Source organism: Paracoccidioides brasiliensis, assembly GCF_000150735.1.
Source record: "Paracoccidioides brasiliensis Pb18 unplaced genomic scaffold supercont2.7, whole genome shotgun sequence".
Lineage (NCBI taxonomy): Eukaryota > Fungi > Ascomycota > Eurotiomycetes > Onygenales > Ajellomycetaceae > Paracoccidioides > Paracoccidioides brasiliensis.
The window spans coordinates 986,843-1,007,328 of record NW_011371364.1 but is presented as its reverse complement, the minus strand read 5'-3'; the positions used below and the strand labels follow the sequence as shown (position 1 = coordinate 1,007,328).

The window sequence follows — 20,486 nt, the reverse complement described above, 5'->3', positions numbered from 1 at the left end:
CCCAACCTCGAATTTTCTACCCATCAAACCTCCTCTCTTTACGCAATCATGGGCATGCTCCAAATCCTGTTCTCACCGGCTGGCGTCGCTTCGGCAGAATATTTCCCTATGCTTATTTGATAATGGCCTCAGTCCGCTCTTTAGGTCTCCACGAGCCCACTGGAATACCATACCTAGTGGCCGAGTCGAAGCTTCCAGCGAATCCGTCCGAAGACCAGTTTGTGTGGAAAACCTGCAATGTTGACAATGGAGCTGGGAACCTGGTGGAGGAGGAGTTAATATTTACAAATGACTGCGTGGTGTGGTCTCGAGGCGGGGTCGTCAAAAGGGCCTTCAGTTTTGAGATTGAGAAGGAGGAAATAGTAGACGCCCTATTTGCTACCTTTTCAGCTAGTCTTACCAAAGGACAATACAGAAAGGGGGCAGGGAAGAGTCTAGCTGTCGACAATGCATCTCGAAGTGGACCTGCCACTGTAAAAACGAAGCTGAAAGGGAAGAAGTATCACCAAGAGAGAAATAACGCGATATCAACACCCGCAGAGGTAATTTCCACACTTGCTACTGGTGATGCAAATGTTGAAAGCATTCTACCAAGGGCGCTGGTTGTGGTTTTGAAATCGCAAGCACACATATTTTTTGTCAATGGCGACTCGCACATTTTTCCTCTTCCCTTTGAGGTTGATGCCGTGTGGGCTTCAGCGCGGGGTCTCCTGTTCCAGAGGAAAATCAGGGGAGAGCACAAGAAGTTTGTGCCGGCCCCTCCTCCCAATTCTTTTGTATCATCGCAGACCGTACATCAGAGATCATTTACACTTTCTGGGGGAAGTGGCGCTCGACCCTCCCTTACCTTGTCTCCTGCTCAGCCCTTGAAGTGGATTCCAAAGCTAGACGACAATGTTTTGCTCCCCCGAGTGTTTTGCCTCGTGGACCCCCATTCCGAAATGGGATTGGTTGTCGCTGCTAATCCATCTGTAGCATCTCAAGACAGAGGATCAAATTTTGAAGCCCTTGATTGCGAGGAGGAAGTATTGTACGTCTCCGCAAGGAATGAGGTCACAATGACCATGTCTAGAGCAGACGAGGAATATCCCTTATTATTTGTTGTCACATTAAATGAGAAGACGGGAATGTATACCATCTGGACTGCTCGATACAGAGACAGAGATTCCGCTCTTTCCCAGTCTAAAAGGCGAGCATCAACTACAAGTGGAGCCTACTCGAAGCGACGGAGCTCCCATTTCGATATGACGGGTGTGAATACACCAGTTGGTCGGGGGCCATCCGGGCTCCGCGAAAGCTTTGGTGGATTAGGTCAGGGCCGATCTGTTTCGGACATGTACCGACCGAACCAAAAGCATAATGGCGATGAGGAAGAGGATTTGGCGTTCAAACTGGGCCGCGAATTTGACGATATAGGTGCTTCAATGAGGGCATCAAGAAGAGTGAGTTCATTGCTTGCACGGGCTGATCTCGGCTCCAATAATGACAGAACAACATTTTCGGAATTTGTGACCGGAAACCAGAATGCTTCGTCATTTTACGGGGCTAGGCGGGGAGAATCGTTTGGTGGGCAAAGTTCGCGTGCAAGCTTTGGGTTCCATGCAAGAAACTCGTTGCCTCCAGGGAGCACCTCAGTGTATAGTAATGGCAGTAGTTTTCTCGATGCCCCCGTTGACAAATTCTTAGAAAGCCTCAACAACGGAGGTGACTTTGAAGGATTCGATAATATGGGCCTTAGAGAGACAATTTCTGGTTTACCAAGCGAGATGATGCTTGCGAAGGTTGATAGTTTTCCTTCCGGATTATCAACCACACGCAGTGTCCCGAATTTCTCCAAAGGCCAGAAATTTGAAGTGTTTACAATTTCTTCGTACCAGGACGCCTCTCCGGACTTACCCGAATCCACATCTATTGCGGTTTGCATACTGAACAAGAATTCAAAGAACCTGTCTGTCGTAAGTCTTCTTGCGACTGAAACTTGTGCTAAACTACAACCTAAATCTCGTCTACGAAAGGAGAAGAGAAAAGCAGGTCTGGATGACCGAGGTTTCACTGTCCGGGCTACGACCATACGCCATGGCTCCAATGTAATGGATTGTTGCAAAATCGTCGATGGAGATATATCGCGAATACTCATTTTGTCCTCAACAATTGATGGTAAAGGGGAATTAACACTACAAGCACCATGGAGTACCCTTGTCAAAATTGAGCTACCCCCTAGTATGACGATATATGGGCCGCATGGGGTGTCCATTACCAACTCTCCGAATCGACCACGGGAAGGGAGCTTGAAGAGAGTTCTTAGTGATGGGTCGTTTAACCTGTGCGGTTTACGACATTCTACGAATCGGGGCAAGGTAGATGTTATTGACACGCAGGGCCGGAAACACAAGATTCAAATTCAGCTTGAGCCACATAATCCTCAAGTTAAGCTGATTCTTTCTGTTTGCAAATTCGTGTTGCGGCAGGGCGATAAAGTTGGTGATGGAATTCTTGTCGGTTGGTGGGAAGTTTTAAAGTGGTTGCAATCAAGGGAGGAAAAGGAAAATGATTCCAATTTAGAGTGGACTGCGATGGTGATCGTCCTATTTGCTATGGCGGTTTATTTTATCGAAGGTAATCCCTCCAAACCCCTATCTAGAAAAAGGCGGAGAAGGGGCGACTTCCTTCGATCTAGTAGCGGAAGTTCAATTGATCTTGAGAAATGGGATAGTATGTTGGACCAAGAAGCCGGATCCCGGGGTATTGCATCCCCCTGGATGATGAGTTCTGCATGGGGGTGGGCTACAGAAGGAGATTCGAGGACCCCGGAAGAAAATCCTTGGGCAGATCTTCGACCCGGTCTTGAATCCGGAGCCAATTCCCGAAAGAATTCTTATATTCTCCGTTGTGCCGCGTTATCCAGGGAGTTCCTTCTCTCTCCACAGGGTGAAGCAGCAATTGGTGCGGAGGGTTACCTTCCAACAGCTGTTTCTCGCGACCAAGACACAAGACGAACCGCTCTTGGAACAATATTAGTGGGGCTTCATCTACTGCGTGAGGAACAGAAGCTCTCTATTGTCGGTGCAGAGACTTCCTATTTGAAAACCGGACTCCTTGTCCCCGTCTTAGCGCAAATCGGTGGATGGTTGGGATGGAAGTCCTGGGATTGGACTGATAATGGATATTATGGTGTTGAGATGGCAAGCATAGACCGGTGGTTGTTTGAAGAATCCAGGATGTCAAATTTGGACTTGCCGGAAGAACCTTTCCCACCCCCCTCGATATTCTCCTTCATTGAAAAATCGCTGAACTACGAACAAGCAAATTTCTTGACAATTATCGACATTGTACCGAGCTCCGCTTCTGCTGCTGCGGGGAATTGTATCTTAGAGCAAGCTATGCGGCTCACACCACGAACTCTAGCCTTAAATGGGTTTATTTCTGAGATAAAGAAACAAACTACTGTTACAGAGCGAGTGGAGTTGCTCCTTCGTTGGGGTCTAACGAGCTCTGTAATTGATACTCTTCCAGACGGTATCAGTGCTTCTCTTCATGAAGCGATCGTTCGATGCCAGCCAGCGCCGCCTAATTATTGGGACAGCTCACTTCTCGCATTGGTCGACAGAGATGATCTTTTCATGTCAATGACGGAAGACGGGGCAAGTAGCCCGATGCCAATATCTCCGTTTATCCAATCCCACGATGCTGTACGGGACGTCCATTCAATTGGGAGCCAGTCGTTGGATGGAAACTCTGTTAGCTCGTTCGAAGTTTCAGCCGAAGCCGATAGACAATCCATAACTCGACTCATTTTCCGCGAAGATCGACGGTTTTACGAGGCCATTAGGATTCTTAATCAAATGAAACCTCCTCAGGCAGAATATTTTCCTGCTCCGGGTTTGTCTGAGTCGGAAATACTTGAGGCTCAGAAAGATTTGGTTCAGCTTGTGGTTGTGCGAACTTTGTCAGTTCCTGCTGGAAGAGCAATGATTGGATTTAGTGGCAGAGTACCACTCTTGACGGAGAAGTTGCCAATCCCTGCGTTTTCTTTGCAGTGCATTGTAAAACCGTCTAATGTGACAATTAGCGCCGACAAAACGGCTTTCTCTGAGGATAAAGTTTGCTGGGCATTCTTTCATAATGGGGCATCGACTGGACTGGCAATTTCAAGAGCTGCTAAGGGCATCGATACATCCTGGATCTTGTATAACAAGCCAATGGAACTGACAAATAGGCATGCTGGCTTTTTGCTTGCGTTGGGTTTGAACGGGCACCTAAAGTCTCTAGCGAAATGGGTCGCCTTTAAGTATTTAACTCCCAAACATACGATGACCTCGATTGGTCTTCTGCTAGGGCTTTCCGCCTCATATATCGGCACGATGGACACTCTGATAACACGTTTACTTTCGGTTCATGTAACCAGGATGTTACCCCCAGGAGCCGCGGAATTGAATTTGTCTCCATTGACACAAACCACCGGAATTATGGGCATTGGGTTGCTCTACTGCAACTCTCAACACCGACGGATGAGTGAAGTTATGTTGTCAGAAATGGAAAATACCGAGCAGGAAGAGCCATCAATTTCACAAGAAATACTACGGGATGAGGGCTATCGTTTGGCTGCAGGTTTTGCCCTGGGATTTATAAATCTTGCTAAAGGTAATGATCTGAGAGGTTTGCGTGATATGCATATTGTGGAAAGATTACTAGCTCTTGCTGTTGGGACAAAAAATGTGGAGGTAGTTCACATCCTTGATAAAGCCACTGCAGGGGCCACAATTGCGCTCGCGATAATATTTATGAAATCCAACGACTCAGCTGTTGCCGAAAAGATCGACATTCCTGACACTACTGCTCAGTTTGATTATGTGCGGCCTGACATCTTTCTGCTTCGCACATTGGCTAAACATTTGATTATGTGGGATTCTATAACTGCAAGCCACAGATGGATTAAAAGCAATCTTCCACCGATTTACAGGAAAAGATATCGGCTTACAACAGTCCGCCTACTATGTTCTGATGATATGCCATTTTTTAACATCCTTGCAGGGCTTTGCTTTGCTATTGGGCTCCGATTTGCTGGCTCCGGTGCATCTCATGCACGAGATCTCCTTGTGCTATACCTTGATCAGTTTATACGTATCTCTCGGTTCACTGTGCATAACTACGATGAAAAGTTAGCTCGCAATGCGGTTCGTAATTGTCAGGATATTGTTGCATTATCTACAGCCGCCGTCATGGCTGGAACCGGAGATATCATAGTTTTCCGCCGGCTTCGGTCGCTCCATGGTTATGTTAGTGGAGATGCTCCTTATGGAAGCCACATGGCCGTCCACATGGCTGTCGGCATGCTGTTTTTAGGAGGGGGAACATATACACTGGGAACCTCGAATCTTGGGATTGCGTCCCTGCTCTGCTCCTTGTACCCCGTATTTCCCACCACAGTCCTTGATAATAAATGCCATCTTCAGGCTTTCCGCCATCTTTGGGTCCTTGCAGCGGAGTCAAGGTGTCTTATCCCGCGCGACCTTGATTCGCGGCGTCCGGTGACCGTTCCAGTGTCTCTGACATTTAAAAGTGGAGAAAGTCGGGTTACAACAGCCCCTTGTTTACTTCCGGATATAGACGACGTTGCTACAGTGAAATTGCAGAGCCCTGATCACTGGGATCTGACCTTGGACTTCGCTGGCAACGACGTGCTCCAGGACAAATTCCGTCTGGGTGACCAATCTGTTTACCTTCGCAGGCGAGCTGCTTACAATGCATCCAGCTCCTCAGAGTTCTCGTCCTCGCTCATGGCACTGAGCGATGCCCAGGATATATCTTCGTCATCGATGCCGAGTTACTCCAGACCAGGAAACACCGTGCCAAATGCAGTAGTCCCTGTCCTGTATTCCCAAGGCAAATCATCCATTCAAGTCCGATTTCCTGCGCGTCAACTCTGGGAGTGGATTTTCAATCTTCGGGCTTTCCGAATGTTTGATATGGGTGAAAAGGCGATGGTCATCCCCTCGGTACCATCTCAGCAACCAATTACACTCTATGCCAGGGACCAGTCGAAAAGAGCCATTAGTTCACCCTCCTGGCTGCGTCCAAGTGTTGTGGATACGAGGCTTGCGCTTGACAGAACAGTTCAGCAGTTGGTGGCTGCTGCAACTGGACAAGGAGGTGGGGATGATATGATCAAGGACAGACTCTGGCAACTTAGACTCCTTTTCGCGTGGATGGATTCGAATGATGTATCAGAAGGGCAGGGTCAAGAATCCTCTGATGGGGAGGCAGATGGCAGGAAGAAATTTAAAGGGATGTGGCTTAAGACGGACATAATTGAAGATGCTCGATGGAGAGTGTGGGGCATCCAAGTAGGTGACAACAGCGAACCGTCACCCAGCGGTAGGGTTGAGGAACCCAGCATGTTGTGAATGATAAGGCAATTCTATTGTTAGAGAGGACCTGGTATCGGCATTTGCTTTCATTTTTGCTGTTGTTTCTCTGGGCTTGATCATAAAATACCTAGGTCGTTAGGTAGTTACGCATGAGCGAGGAGTTCTACGGAGGCTGCATTGTTATTTGCTGCTATCTTCCTTTTGTCTGACTGGCGGAAACGGGCCGCATGCTTTGGTGTCCACTTCCAGCTGGGCATTCAACGATAAGGGGATTGGGCTAGCTTGCGAGCAGATGGACTGCTTTACATCCATTGTATCTTACACTCCAGTTAATCCCGACAACGATTGCTGAAGGGAGTGATTACTGTACCGTTTGCACTATATACCGATAGCTACGTTATACTGCAGTAACTTGTTAATTATTTGTTCTGCGTTTCTATGAGATAGATGGTTTAAACACCTAATCTGCAAAATCGCTCCTTGCCCAGTCCCACCATCTACCCCCGGACCCCGTATATCATCCATCCCGCAATTGCTGGGATGTTTTACTCTCTTGAGATCTCGTATTGGCATCCACTGGCTGAGTCAGCTTGTTTGGCGCATGGTTGTTGCGCCTCAAAGGCCCAAAGTGGAATAACGCCAGACTTGGGGATTTCTTCTCAACGGAGAGAGGCGACGTTGACTGCAGCAATATCTCAACGTCACTGGGGGTAGAATTTCCTGTCTAGCCCTGACTGTACCCGTAGGATCACTAATATACCGCCGCTGAGCTTTTTGCGAAGACATTATCGAGCACCCCACCAACGGCGCCGCATTTTGACGATACACATTTTTACGATGGCTTTGGTTTAGTAACTACTTTGTGGAAAGGGAATACCTCCCTTGCAGCGAGCCGAACCGACAGCCATGATTAAGGGTGTGAGGCAATTTTATACATTCAGATGACCCGCAGAGAGAGGAAGCAGCCTGAGAGCCGACGACGGACGGGTTGCTGGCCATGTAAAGGCTTGTTTGCCACACTTTCTGCTATTCTATGTTGAATCATAACAAACTGCTGACTTGAGAGACTTCAATGATCAGAAAAGCATGTCCAGTGCACCGAGGAATTGCCTGTGTGTAGCCGATGCGAACGACTCAACCTCCAATGCGTCCGGGGTCTCAAATTGCTTTGGAGAGAGGATGCGGCGCGGAGGGGAATACATTTTGGTCGGGAAGGTATAATAACTTTTACCGCCCGTCTTGGGAAACTTCTTAGTTTCCGTAAACCAAGGGCTGATTTGACGATGCAGGAATATGGTCGAAACGTTCTTCAAAAGCTAAATCACCGACTAAAACTGAGCTGGGAAGCGAATTTAAACCAGTACCTATAAATCAATATGTCGGTCGATGGTTATTTTTAAACACAACGTACTGTGATTTTGGTGATGGAAACGGCAAAGAAATAGATACGAGCGCGGTAATGCAGTTGGCTGTTTCTCAGTCGACGAATGGTTTGGGCCATCCCTCCCCACACCAGCCCCTACATCATCCGCTGGCGCATTATTCTCCCGTCGAGAGGCTTCTTCTTGACTATTTTATCCGTGGTATTGCGCCGTTCTGCTCGCTTAGTCCGGGATTTAATCCCTATCTATCACTTGTCGCATCATTGGCGTTGAATTATCAACAGCCTCATGAACCGCTGAGGAATATTCTTCTTGCTATTGCTGCGAATCAGCTTCAGCTCATCGGCGACCGCAGATTTGAGAGGGAGGCATATATGTACAAACAGAAGGCGCTCAATGGACTGCAGAGTGAGATTAATGATAAAACGCCAAGTGCTGGGGCTGTGGCGACGGTCCTGATGCTTTGTTTTCATGATGCAAGTAGACTGTAACCTTTTCTCTCTCGCTTTCCGGCTACGGGACTGTCTTTTTAATGAGGCTGGTTTTCTAGATAACTGATGGGTGCACCCCATCCTGGATGACACATCTTCGAGGGGGTCTGCAACTCATGTCGCTGCTCCCACAGCCGGCATGCGAATTGAAGAGATTCTTCGTCATGTATTTTGTGGCTCATGATATTATGGGTCGAACTGGCGTTGAAGATCCCTCGACGGTAGAACAAGTCGACCATTCGTGGTTGGAGGATGACGATCTGGAAGAGGTGAGTTATAGAATATCACTTTTGAGCCTGCTAGAAGATATGACTGTCATTGGCCTCTTCTAATTCACATTTGATGATGAAACAAACCATTTAGATTGACATCCTGATGGGCTGCTCACGAGGCCTAATGACTTTAATAAGTAAAATATCGACGTGCGCTATGGAGAAGGCAAAGGTATTTATTTAACCAAGCATTGCAACCATTTTATCTGCGGAGGTCCACACAGACTAAATTTTCTCTGAAGATCGTCCAAACCCGCAAACTCACCCCGTCGGAAACCTCAGCTTTCAACGCAAGGCGGAATGATATCGAGGTCGCGTTGCAAGGCCTCCGACAAAAATTGCCTAGCTATGTTTCAGCCCACGACGATCTGCAATATATTGCCGAAACAAAACGACTCACAGCACTTCTTTACCTGCGCGAACGCCTGGGAAGCCCCAACGGCCTCAGCTATTTTCATCCCGACGAAAGACATTATCACTGCCATAATTCCCACAATGCTCACGACAATAGAATCAACGCGTCTCCCATAAATAATGCCACTGTCCCGCGCGCTGTCGAGATGTCACCATCAGCATTTAAATCCCGCATCGTCAATCTGATAATCAGTCTTATAGAGAGACTCCCCGATTCTCCCACTCTGCTCTGGCCACTGTTCATCGTTGGCAATGTTGCGCTAGACGACGAGGAGCACCGCCGTTTCGTTTTGCACAGGCTGATGAATATCCAGAAAACACGCAATTTGGGTAGTGTTCGGAAAGCGCGCATGGTTGTTGAATGTGCGTACCGCGCAAGGGATGTTGATTATCCCCGTGGCAAGTTTTGGGGGAACCAAGGACCGGGAATGATCAGTTTGGCGTGATACATATCTATGTCGTTTGCTTGGATCTTTGGTCTCTTCCACCCTCCTGGTGAGACTCCCCTCCTTCAGTGGTGCTGAGCAACAGCACTGGCTTGAAATCTTGTTGCTTTAACCGCTTTGTTCCTCTCCTTTGCTTTCTTGTGGTGGCTGTCTTTTCTTCTTCTTCTAATCATCTTCTGCTCCATTTAGAGACCCCTTTCTCATTACATCCTTCCAATAGGGCCTTCTTTTTATCATTTTTTTATTATTTTGTTTTGTTTTTAGCACAATTTTGCACGACAGCATATCAATCTATATGTCTCTATTACCCAAGCAGATATAACTGAATCAGTTCAATCTAGGTGCTGTGTTAATGATCAGTTATACAGACAGACAATTTCTGTCGTAGTTCCATGGCTCTGCATTGCTGATTTGTTCATGATTTGCAGAATAATTTTTAAACGCAATGAGGCAATGAGACTACATGGAGCGTGTGTATGTCCTGTCCATTCATACCCAACGGTAGTGGGACGGACCCTTTGGCGTACTTTTACCTCTTCTGATGAATGTTAAGGAAGGCTGTGTTCTTCAGCAGACTTAGCACATGACCTGCATGAGGTTCAATCCATCTCATTGTCTCAATAGGTGACCCAGCATTCTTGTTGCCCTTGTTTACATCTTCTAAGACCTGGTGGGGCTGTAATCAAAGCCCAACACACGTCAAACAGATAAATGGAATGAATCATTCAAGAAGTCGAAAGGAATAGCTAGGAACTATCGCATGCATTTTTTCCTGCTTTGGCCCCCGCTGCCATGAACGATCTTCCACAACCATCATTTTCCATCTTTTGGGATAGCACACACTCACATTTCACGTCGTATACTTGCAACCCAGCTGCTGGAAATCAGTCCTGTCTTGGAGCGAGTCAGGTTGATCCTCGGAATTCGGGTTTCTGTTCTTGGCGGCGCGTTTGTTGACCCACACGGCCAGGACCCAGTAAGCCGCTATCAGAGCAATGCTGGCACAGCAGCATGCTAGCATGGCTATTAAAACCACCAGTGTATTCTGGCGCCTGGGCACTGCGGAAGGTTTGGGGCCCAACGAGGTTGTCTACTGTCTTGGGTTAGGGTTACGTCCTGCTCTGGCTGGAATGGGGTGGGCAGGATAATTTCGTTGTTGGATATGGATATAAAAAAGGCAGCGGATAGTCAAAGAATGGGGAGACCAAGGTAACTACACCCCAACACAGCATCCTATGTACAGGATTGAGTATTGCACTGTGGAAGTGTTTGCTTGGGAAAGGGAAATGCCTTTTTATGTCAGTTGATTAATTAGTTTTAATTAGGGCGAGGTTGGTCCCAAGTGGGAGCTTCAATACGCCTTGCGTACGACAACGTAGGGCCCAAAGTACGTGTACACCTAAACCACTTTATATATTCACCTGGTTAGTTCTGTACGAGTCTCAAACTTTCCTGCACCAGCAAAGTGACGGAAGACAAACAAAATACAGCCCAATCATCTGGCCGGCAATGTTGTTTCTCCAATCGAGTAGACCATAATCGATGCTGCAATCGTTATGCAGCATGCAAGAGTCGTCACCAAACACCGGTGGTTGACCCGTCTGGCAGCCAACGTCGAGAATACGAAGGCAGACAGAGTTGACATCACTCCTGTCGGCATGTTGAGAAGTGAGCTGGTGACTGCTGAGACGGCTAGATTCTTAATAGTGACGCTGCCAAACGTGATGAGGCCTATTATTTGGTAACTTGCGTGGTTAGCAGGACCAATTTTCCGCTCTATTCTCCATCCCTCGTACTGATCATGTGTTTTGACAGTTTGCAGAACATCTCTGTGAAATTCAGGGGTGGGTTTTTTTTTTTTTTTTTTTTTTTTTTTTTTTTTTTTTTGGAGGAAGCTAATAGCTATTTATTACCTCCGTTGGGATCGTTCACTCCGACGTTGAAAAAGAAGATTAGCCATGTTTTCGGGTCGCTGATTGCTTCGATTGCCTGGCCCCATTTCCAATGCTTGTTAACTATTCCTGTTCTGTTATATGCCAAACGATGGACTGCGTGGTATTTCTCCTCGTCGTTCACGAAGGAGGCCGTCATGGGAGAATCTGGAATGGCAACAAAGGCAAACAGCGACCATGCCATAGAGACTGAACCTGCAAATGGGTATAAGCCACCCTTTCTCGCAGCAGCAGCAGCAGCAGCAGCAGCCGCACGATTGAAAGTCCTAATCCTACCTGTAATGAGGAACAGGAACTGCCACTTCGCTAAACGGGCAGAGTCTGGAGTATGGCCCACAACCCATGAAAGGAATCCGTTGATGACGGAGCTGGCAGCGGCAAACACCAGGGAATTTCGGGAGGCTTCTCTTCCTTCTTGTATAACCCTGCAATTATGAGTGAGATGCCGGGGACTATGATCGCTTCTAGGACACCTACCAGATGAAATCAGCCCGAAAAAAAACCCCTACATACAGACGAAGAGTTGGGTGAGGAATGTTAATCTGCGACATAAGGGATAAATAATGGCCAGACTCACCCATCGAAAACCTCAGGGACAGAAGGCCACTAGAGGTTTTGCACACTGGTATTAATAATGCGATCAGAGACCAACCTATAAAACATGCGCAGAGGTATTTCGCAGGTGGGAAGCTCTGGACGAGAAACGACGACGGCCACATGCCAACAATTCCCTTGGACAACAGTCAGATACTGTCCAAATTCAGTTTAGGATGCGCCCTCTGCTCTACCGACGTACGCCGATAGGAAGAATCGATCCCGCCCAGGCAATCTCCTGGCCTTTAAGTTTAAGGTCTTCCCTCAATCCATAGAGCGCCACTGTCCCTAATGCAACCTTGTCAACTGCACTAAGAGTTGCGGTGAGGAAGAGCTGGAAAATGGCGCAAGTCAATAGACTGTCAGTCAGAGGGAGATTGGAGCACCCAGAAAAAGAGAGACGTGCTCTTCCATGCCCGGTCGATTATCACGGACTCCGGACTGGCTAACCATTGGCACTACGGTCCAATCGATTTTGCGGACGAGTTTTTTCTCTGCACGAGTACAGACCAACGGGGTCAATAATTCTTGCTCATAAAATCTTCCCCTGTCGGAAACCTTCTTGGGAGTGATATATGTCTGTGATATTCAGGGGACAAGATTGCAAGCTAAAGCTGATTCTACCATGGCGCTTGAATCACCCGTCATTGGACCGTGTCGACTTGCCCTGACACTAACCTCCCTCTGCCGACGTCACCACCACCTCAGGAAGTCCACTATTACATCACAATACTTGTCCGTATTCTCGGGGCAAAATACAAGAGAGGGGGTCGTTGACGAACTAACTGTTCGTTAATCGTAATTAACCGTCATCTAAACACCAAACTATTGCTCTCCACAGATTAGTTTACGGAACGGGCCATACTACTGTATTACACGGTGGTTATCGTAGCAGCCGCAAAACGTTTCAGCTGCTCCCGGCAACTAAATAAATCGGACGGGCAACAGAGTACGTGGGTACCTTGTAAACCAAACAGGATAAAGGGTGATTCACCAATCGCTCATGCTGGCCGAGGAACTGAATAGTTGGAATATCGATGATACATGTGGCGTTGAGCGGGGAAAAAGAGGGGTTGGGCTTATGGGTTGTCCAATAACTAACTACGACCTTTTGGATTTTATCTGTTTTTAGACTAGCAGTTAATGAAGCCCCAATAGGACCGGGGTTTTTCTTGGACGCCCAAGGTTGCGAATATTTTGCGAAAAAGAAGATCTCCACAACTTATTTAGCTAACATTTCATTCCCAACCTGTGTATGACCAGAGTGGCTGCACCAGGAACGGCTCTGCTGTACATCGGGCGGAAAGTTTCAAATGCGTGACCCCTGAACAGACTAAATTTGCTCAATTCACGAAAGGTTTCTCGGAAGCTGAGAGAGATCGAGATCATGATTGTTTGCATCTTGTGAGGGTCGCCTGTTGGGAGATATAAGAAAGAAAAAGAACCAGGAAAGTCTGCCTTTGCTTTCTTCTCCAGTTTGACACGGATTGATTCTCTTCCTCGAGTCATATTGCCGTATAACAGCCGGGACGATGCAAATTGCTACTCTGTGGCGGTAGAAGAGGGCTGCACGGCGTCAAAGAAACTTGTGCTGGCCCAGCTTGCATATTCGGGACTCTCAATCTACTAACAAATCTACCTGTTTGCGCCAAACTTCGCAATATCTCAATTTGCGGGTGAGCTATTCTATTTGGGGGCATAAAGCGGTTGTTCAGCCACCTTGATAGCTGAGATCATTTCTCTTGTTGTATCTACATCTGTTTCCTGGTGTTTTTAGCCTGAGAAAATATGAGAAAGTATGTCCCGTATGGCGATGAGAAAATGGGGTTCCAAAAATCATACACTCCATACTTTCCCGGACCGTTAAAGGGTGTTAGGCTTTGCTCACACCATCATCCATTCCGATATATATTTTCATGAAAATCGGTTTATTTTTATTCCCGTTCCCCGAAGCCAATCCCGCCTAAAAATACTGACACATCGCGATGTTTTCACCTCCTGCAATTCCTGGCTTTTCCCCCACGTTAAATCCATTCATAACATCAATCACCATCGCCATCCCGGCTGCTAGGTGCCAGAGAATGTGACAGTGGAGCAACCAGACGCCAGGATTATCAGCGCGGAACCGGAGAACGGCATGCCCGCGTTGGGGTATCTGTACTGTATCGCGGAGCACCGCCTTTTCCAGGTCCTTCGAAGATGGTCGGAATTGCTGATGCCGCGGATGAGGGTCGAAGGGGTTATAGGAACCCCAGCCTTGGGTCGCGGCATGAAGTGTGAGCACGAAGAAGTCGTGGCCATGCTGTTTTGGTTAGTTTCAGGTACAATTATTCAAGTATATGTTTGTGTAGAGGACTGGTTTGGAGGAATTGATGGATATGGCATATGGATGAAAGTAAGGGGCAATGAGGGTCAATGAGAGAGTTGGGGTTGAGAAAGGGGGGAGATGGAAGTTTACCTACAAGATGAAACGGATGGGCGCCTTCGTCAAGGTTATTAATGACAAGATCGACCCAGACAGGTTTACTCCCTGTTGAAATTGCGAGCTGGTTCTTGTCCCAATCGTGCGGGTCCAGTGCGATGAGCGGATATCGAGGAGTGGATTGCGGACGCCACGACGTGTGATTAAAATAGCCAAGGGGAACGTTGTGGTTCTTAGACATTTTTGAGATTTTAGTATATACAACGTAAGTTTGATCGGCTTCAGGGGGGAGGCCGGAGAGTAGGGCTGGCGTGGAAGATACTTGTGTGAGGTCGATGTGATTTTTTGCGGGGAGGGTCAGAGGCTGTGGCAGGGAAGTTTGCTTTATGCTCTTGGAAATTGTACTGTATATCGGGAAGGATTGGAGGGAGGAGAGTGCTGGATTGGAATACTTGAAGCATCTGAACTTTGTTAGCGGATAGACATAGGGGAATAGCATATTTCCTGGTACCGGGTGGCCCATACTCTGGATCTAGCTCCACGGTGAGGGACGATTTTGCTGGAGCATTTCGATGATGCCGTAAAATAAAATCTACTCTCTGTCCGGGATATAGGATGCCTATCGATTGTGGATTTGATGTCTTTGGCCGTCTCAACTCCTGCACATCTAGGCCTCCATCAAGGTGGAGGACGTCAAGATACCCTTGGGCAACGCCCAGGGAAATGCCCGCAAGAGACCTTAAAACGATGTGTTAGAACGAGAGCATGTCAGTCTAGGGTTTGTAAGGGACCATATACCCAGTATTTACCAGCCGAACCCGATATGATTGTGTGGGATCTATTATTAAGTATGGCACGGGATGGCCGTCCTCAAGACAATCAACGGGACGGGCTGGAACTGCTTGGGCGCAATTGAAGTGGCCAGCTCCGTTGATAACAAGAGAATCCGGTACAGGCTATATGTCGCCTGTTAGGCCTTGATTGTGTAGATGAAAGGAAAGGAGACTGGAGCACCTCATTTCCATATGATCCGGCCCTCATGTACCATTCCAAGACATCATGGGCACGTCTATGATACCAATCCCCTACCAGCAGGAGGATTTCCTTTTGGTAATTGTATCGCAGAATATCTGATTCCGGATGTCGAAGTTGGACTCCTCGAACACCTCTGGGGGCAGGGCGATGGATCACCAATCCACCATACAGCCCATCGGCTCTCTGCAATCCGGAATGCGCGTGATACCTGGGAACAAGGTCAGAATCCATGTTCGCAGAGTGGAAAATGTACGTGAGAATTTTAACAAGCATAGGATAAACGCAAATAAGCATACCAGTAGGTTCCGCTCTGCGAGTCAGATATGGTGAAATCGTACAGAAAAGATTCTTGGGGGGCGATGGCACATTGGGTCACTCCTGTTGTGCCATCCATTCGATTGCCATCTTCCACGGTGTTAGCAACAGGGCACGCTTTCTGCACCATTCGACGTGAGCGAGCGAGAAAACCTTTCATGTGCAGACCATGCCAATGCACAGACACGCCCTCATCCGCAAGCCCGTTTTTAACATTGATGATCAAGCGATCTCCTGAACGTGCTTCGATGGTTGGGCCAGGGAAACGGCCTGCAGAGAGTTACGGTCCGATGTCAGATGCCAGGGATAAAAAGTCCTCTCGACCACGGTTCAATTCCAAGCACAGATATTGGATATCAGGACTTACCGTTGATAAGATAGACGGATTTCCGAACACCATCGGGATGACGGTCTCCCGCAGTCACTGTCCAGTTAAGGTGGATGGTTGTTGCACGACGATAGATATGATCTTCAGGGTGCAACTCTTCAGTGGCAGGGTGCAAGGATACGTCCAGAACGTGCTCCTTGAGTGCGAGGCCGGGTAAATAACCTGGAATGTTCGAACCTTCAAGAACCCGGAACAATGCCACCAGAGAGATCACCGATATGACGACAACTGCCAGATGTCGCTTGGACCAATGGACGGTCCCTTGGCTCGGCTTTCCCTCTCCAGACCCTGGTGACACTCTTCGGCACTCTTGGGAATTGCGTGCGCCTCGTATCCTCCTGCGGCTGGATGGTCGTTCCATTCAGGAATCTCGGCTAAGGCCGACGGAGACAGTTCGATCAGTTAACTAACTAGTTAACTAGTGATGAACCACCGGGCCAAGAAGAGCTGACACAGGATATGCTGTCCGACACAGACACCCACAGCATCTGTAACGGTACCAAGTTCGCTTGGCTTTTCCGGGCCTTGCACAGAGTTTGCGGCCACCAGCTGCCCTTTTATCTTTTGCTGATGGGTTGAGTTTTGCTTGGAGTCTTGGAAAATGGCACTGCCACCCTAAACAGCTAGGAGTCGAGCAAGTAAAAGCTACTGGTCCTCACACTCCCGGCGTCAGGGATGGAGCTTCTTAACTTTCCGGAACAGTCTCAGGATGAGGTTTCTTCGGATTGCCCAGGATGTGCACACGTGTATCTGCTGGGCACCTGGACATGTTGAAATGAAGAAGATAGCTGATTGATAAGCTGGAGACAGTCGGAGCCAAAGGTTGGCAGTTATATGTCTCCTTATTGCCTCCCCTTGGAATGAAGGTGAAGTTTTACTTGAGCCATTCACAGGAGCAATGGCTGCCTCTACACGTTTACTCTCTTAGCCAAATATCCTGCACCTTTTGAGACTGGACAGCACACCCAAGACGACGGCTATTCGAGGAGTTTGGAACGATGGTTGCACGTCTGGTGAAGATCGGTGGCGTTCTTATCGTGGTAAGTTGGGTTTCATATTCATACGGGAGGATATTGCTATTGCTAACCATAAGTTTTCTACGCTGTAGACTGCTGGCATCTTGACGGCAATTCCTCTGCTTGTATTGCTTGTCCGCGCGGAAGCAGTCCGCAGCTTGAAGGAGATAGAACATGTTATCATCTTCATGCAGGAAAACAGGTCATGGGATACTGTATGCGCTGTGCAACGATTCTTGCCTTCTAATCTGCAAATACTGACTGGCTGACTTGCAAGTACTTCGGGACCATGGCCGGGGCGAGAGGGTTTAATGACCCGAACGTGCAAATTAACCCGAATGGTAAGCCGTTGTGGTACCAGTGAGTTTCCGGCCGCTAGATTACACAGACATGAACTACATGAAGTATACTTACTTCATAAAGGCCCGTTGACCCGAGAATGTCAAAGGACGCCAAAACGCTTCTGCCGTGGTATTTAGGATATCTGGGGGGAAACTGGTCCAAGGCGATCCAGTGCATGTCTGCTGGAAGCAATGGCTATACGGAAAATCATGCCTCGATCAATCATGGATTGAATGATGGATGGGTGCGAAATAATACACCGTGGAGCTGGGGCTATCATAAACGACAGGATTTGCCTGTCCAGTTTGCCATCGCAGACGCCTGGACTGTTGGCGATATGTATCAAGTATTTTCACCAGTCCCACCAACATTTAAAGCCCCTGACTTCAGGGTGATGCCGGCTTCGTCGCTAAAAAAAGTGAGATAGGAATCTCAAATCACGGCCACCAATCCAAACCGAGTCACGTTGGTCAGTGGAAGTATCAATGCTCCTGGAAGTCCGCAATCGCCTGACGAAGGAGGGGTATATATAGATAATAACGTAATACCAGGTGAGATCCCACGGGGGCCAGGCTGTGACCTGGTGAAGACTTGGAGCTGAAGTCAATGAACAACTAGGATGCGAGGCGCCTAACCTCAACTGCTATCCTCTCAAATGGAAGACGGTCTTCGAACTGTACGAAGCGGCAGGTGTATCTTGGCAGGTTTACCAGGGAGTGGATAACTTCGATGACAACCCCTTGGCCTGGTTTGAGCAGTTCCAGAATGCGCCATCAAGATCGCCATTATCTCGGAAGGGAATGGCGTATTTGGGGCTGGATGCTTTCTACAAGGCTGCCGCCGTCGGCTCTCTGCCCCAAGTTAGCTTTATTGTCGGTCCACAGGAGTTGTCTGAACATGCGCCATATTCTCCATTGGATGGAGGATGGCTGCAACGCAAGATCATGGAAGCAGTGGTCAAGGGGCCTAAATATGGCTCAAGCCTGCTCATGATTAGTTACGATGGTATATCCTTGGTCCTGCGGTCTTTAACGATTGAATCGGAACATAGAACTAACATGTACGCAGAATCTGGGGGCTGGGGTGACCATGTTCCCCCTTACCACTCCCCAGAGAACACTCCCGGCGAATGGTTGCAAGATCCGTACGGTCTTTTTGGAAACGTATACACCGGACCTGGTTGGTGTAGTCTCTTGCACTTAAAACCATCAGTTGCCAGCTATCTGACCGTTTTAAAAATTCAGGAGTTCGAGTTCCCTTCTACATCATTTCCCCATGGACCCGTGGCGGGCGCGTTTTTACAGAACACGCAGACCACAATTCTCAAATCCTTTTCATCGAAGAATGGCTCAGCGCAAAGGGCTATGATAACATCCGCACGGACGAGATGGTCCACTGGAGGAGAAAAAACATGGCTAATCTAGTAAACTCACTGGATTTCGAGAATGTGCGTCTCTGAAACCCTCCGCTGGCCTTTTTTTTTTTTTTCCCTACCAAAAAGTTCAACTCCCGGCATGTATGTGGAGATACTTGTGTAACTAATTATTTGAGATACATCAAATCAGCCCGACCTCTCGATGCCTAATATCCCAAAAACTGCTACTCCCCACCGTAACTCCCGCGGCGAATGGGATGGTTCCGCGTTTTGCGAATCGCAGTTCCCGAAACCACGGCCGCCAGTCCCTTATTCCTCCCAACCTCCCTCAATGCCAAATATTGTCGAGGAGGGTTATAAGATATGTACGGGGCAACTGACAGAGGGCCGTTATCTTGTTTTTGAGAGCGAGAATGGCTATCTTCTTACCCACAGCCTTGCTGCACAAAACGGCACTGATGGCTCAGCCATGATATCGACGATGTCATCACAGCAATCCTCTAGCCAGGGAAATGATCGGAAATACAAATACCGCCCTCGGAATGCTCGGTGGATAATTCACTACTATAACAATAATAAAACTGACATTGGCACGATTGCGACGAATCAAAAGAGCCCATTCTTGGTTTCTAGCTTTGATAGGCGCGTCTGGCTGGGAGCAGGGGGCAGGCAGGTCCATGAGCGGTCGAAGGCGGTGCCAGTGGATATTCAGTTTTCGCAAGGTAAAGGAACTCGAGAGAAGAGGGGATATGTGATGAGGTTTATGTCGGCGAATGGCAATGAAGGAACCGATCCTAACGGATTTATCAGTGTTGATGATGATGGAAAAGTCGTCGTTGGCAAAAAGGAAAAGAAGTATAGGGTGGTGAGCGTAACGTATTATAATTGATAAGACCCTGGTAACATTTTTCTTCCGGCGTTTAAAGGGGCTGTTGGCTTTTTGGGAGTTTTGAAGAGTGAGAGGAATATGTTCGCTGGGCATATTTTAGATATTCGGAGACACTTCAACAGTTATCTGCGTGAAGGGAAAGGGAACAGAAAATCACTCTGTTGATTTGAAGATAAACGTATTAGGAGATATGCTGAGCTGAGCAAAAGAGCCAGGGCAACTGAATGAGCAAAATGAATTCTTCGCAATAACTACGTAGTTATGTCTGATATTGTTAACCATTTCCCAATTGCTTTTGCAGTGCCACCAACCAAGTAGCAAGATGAGTTGTACATTCCAGCGATGGTTGCACCATAACTGCGGTGGTGCAATCCTCGATAACGTACAGCGTCGCCACCATGCAAGGCAGTTATTTATGATTGCACCCGAAAGACAGTAAAAGCCGTCCGCCAATGGACACACGCAGCGTGGGTGCTCAAAGCTGTCACGACAGTTGCCATACAAACGCCGAAGCAGCGGAGATAGACACGCAGCCGTCGACCCTGCCAGTCTGCTATCCAGATAAAGAGTGCGCCAACCATATGCACAACCTAATACCTTTTTATTTTTGTTTGACAAACGAAGCCGGTGTAGGCGTTTCTGCTGGCAATAGTTACCGGTTTGCAATCGTGCAGTGGTGAGAGAGGGCTCCCCAGGGAGGATATGGAACAGACAAGTGGGGCTCCCAGCCCGGGTTGGATAATGCAGTTTATTTTGTAGAGCATTTTGAGGTGGATTACCCATTA

The 20,486-nt window shown here is 47.9% G+C and overlaps 5 protein-coding genes across 5 annotated transcripts; 3 read left to right on the top strand and 2 right to left on the bottom strand.

Annotated features, from left to right (window-relative positions):
• Window positions 1–122: 122 nt before the first annotated feature.
• Window positions 123–9,373, top strand: PADG_12021 (anaphase promoting complex subunit 1; the record flags this gene model as incomplete). Its single annotated transcript, XM_010763308.1, has 6 exons — window positions 123–6,375; window positions 7,449–7,583; window positions 7,658–8,202; window positions 8,301–8,510; window positions 8,605–8,685; window positions 8,756–9,373. 6 exons carry the CDS (start codon window positions 123–125, stop codon window positions 9,371–9,373), a joined length of 7,842 nt encoding a protein of 2,613 aa, XP_010761610.1.
• Window positions 9,374–10,868: 1,495 nt separating this feature from the next.
• PADG_05995 (uncharacterized protein) lies at window positions 10,869–12,372 on the bottom strand (the record flags this gene model as incomplete). Its single annotated transcript, XM_010762992.1, has 6 exons — window positions 10,869–11,104; window positions 11,287–11,520; window positions 11,602–11,798; window positions 11,839–12,056; window positions 12,122–12,253; window positions 12,322–12,372. The coding sequence occupies 6 exons, from the start codon at window positions 12,370–12,372 to the stop codon at window positions 10,869–10,871; spliced, it is 1,068 nt and encodes a 355-aa protein (XP_010761294.1).
• Window positions 12,373–12,544: 172 nt separating this feature from the next.
• Window positions 12,545–12,945, top strand: PADG_12020 (uncharacterized protein; the record flags this gene model as incomplete). Its single annotated transcript, XM_010763307.1, has 2 exons — window positions 12,545–12,706; window positions 12,766–12,945. The coding sequence occupies 2 exons, from the start codon at window positions 12,545–12,547 to the stop codon at window positions 12,943–12,945; spliced, it is 342 nt and encodes a 113-aa protein (XP_010761609.1).
• Window positions 12,946–13,882: 937 nt separating this feature from the next.
• Window positions 13,883–16,440, bottom strand: PADG_05994 (uncharacterized protein; the record flags this gene model as incomplete). The annotated part of the gene is made up of 8 exons (XM_010762991.1): window positions 13,883–14,221; window positions 14,382–14,802; window positions 14,867–15,079; window positions 15,140–15,297; window positions 15,356–15,584; window positions 15,673–15,781; window positions 15,845–15,961; window positions 16,059–16,440. The coding sequence occupies 8 exons, from the start codon at window positions 16,438–16,440 to the stop codon at window positions 13,883–13,885; spliced, it is 1,968 nt and encodes a 655-aa protein (XP_010761293.1).
• A 637-nt stretch (window positions 16,441–17,077) lies between these two features.
• On the top strand, window positions 17,078–19,701 carry PADG_05993 (uncharacterized protein; the record flags this gene model as incomplete). The annotated part of the gene is made up of 9 exons (XM_010763198.1): window positions 17,078–17,119; window positions 17,188–17,310; window positions 17,373–17,455; window positions 17,519–17,783; window positions 17,865–17,988; window positions 18,056–18,442; window positions 18,506–18,616; window positions 18,682–18,884; window positions 19,003–19,701. 9 exons carry the CDS (start codon window positions 17,078–17,080, stop codon window positions 19,699–19,701), a joined length of 2,037 nt encoding a protein of 678 aa, XP_010761500.1.
• Between the last annotated feature and the right edge of the window lie 785 nt (window positions 19,702–20,486).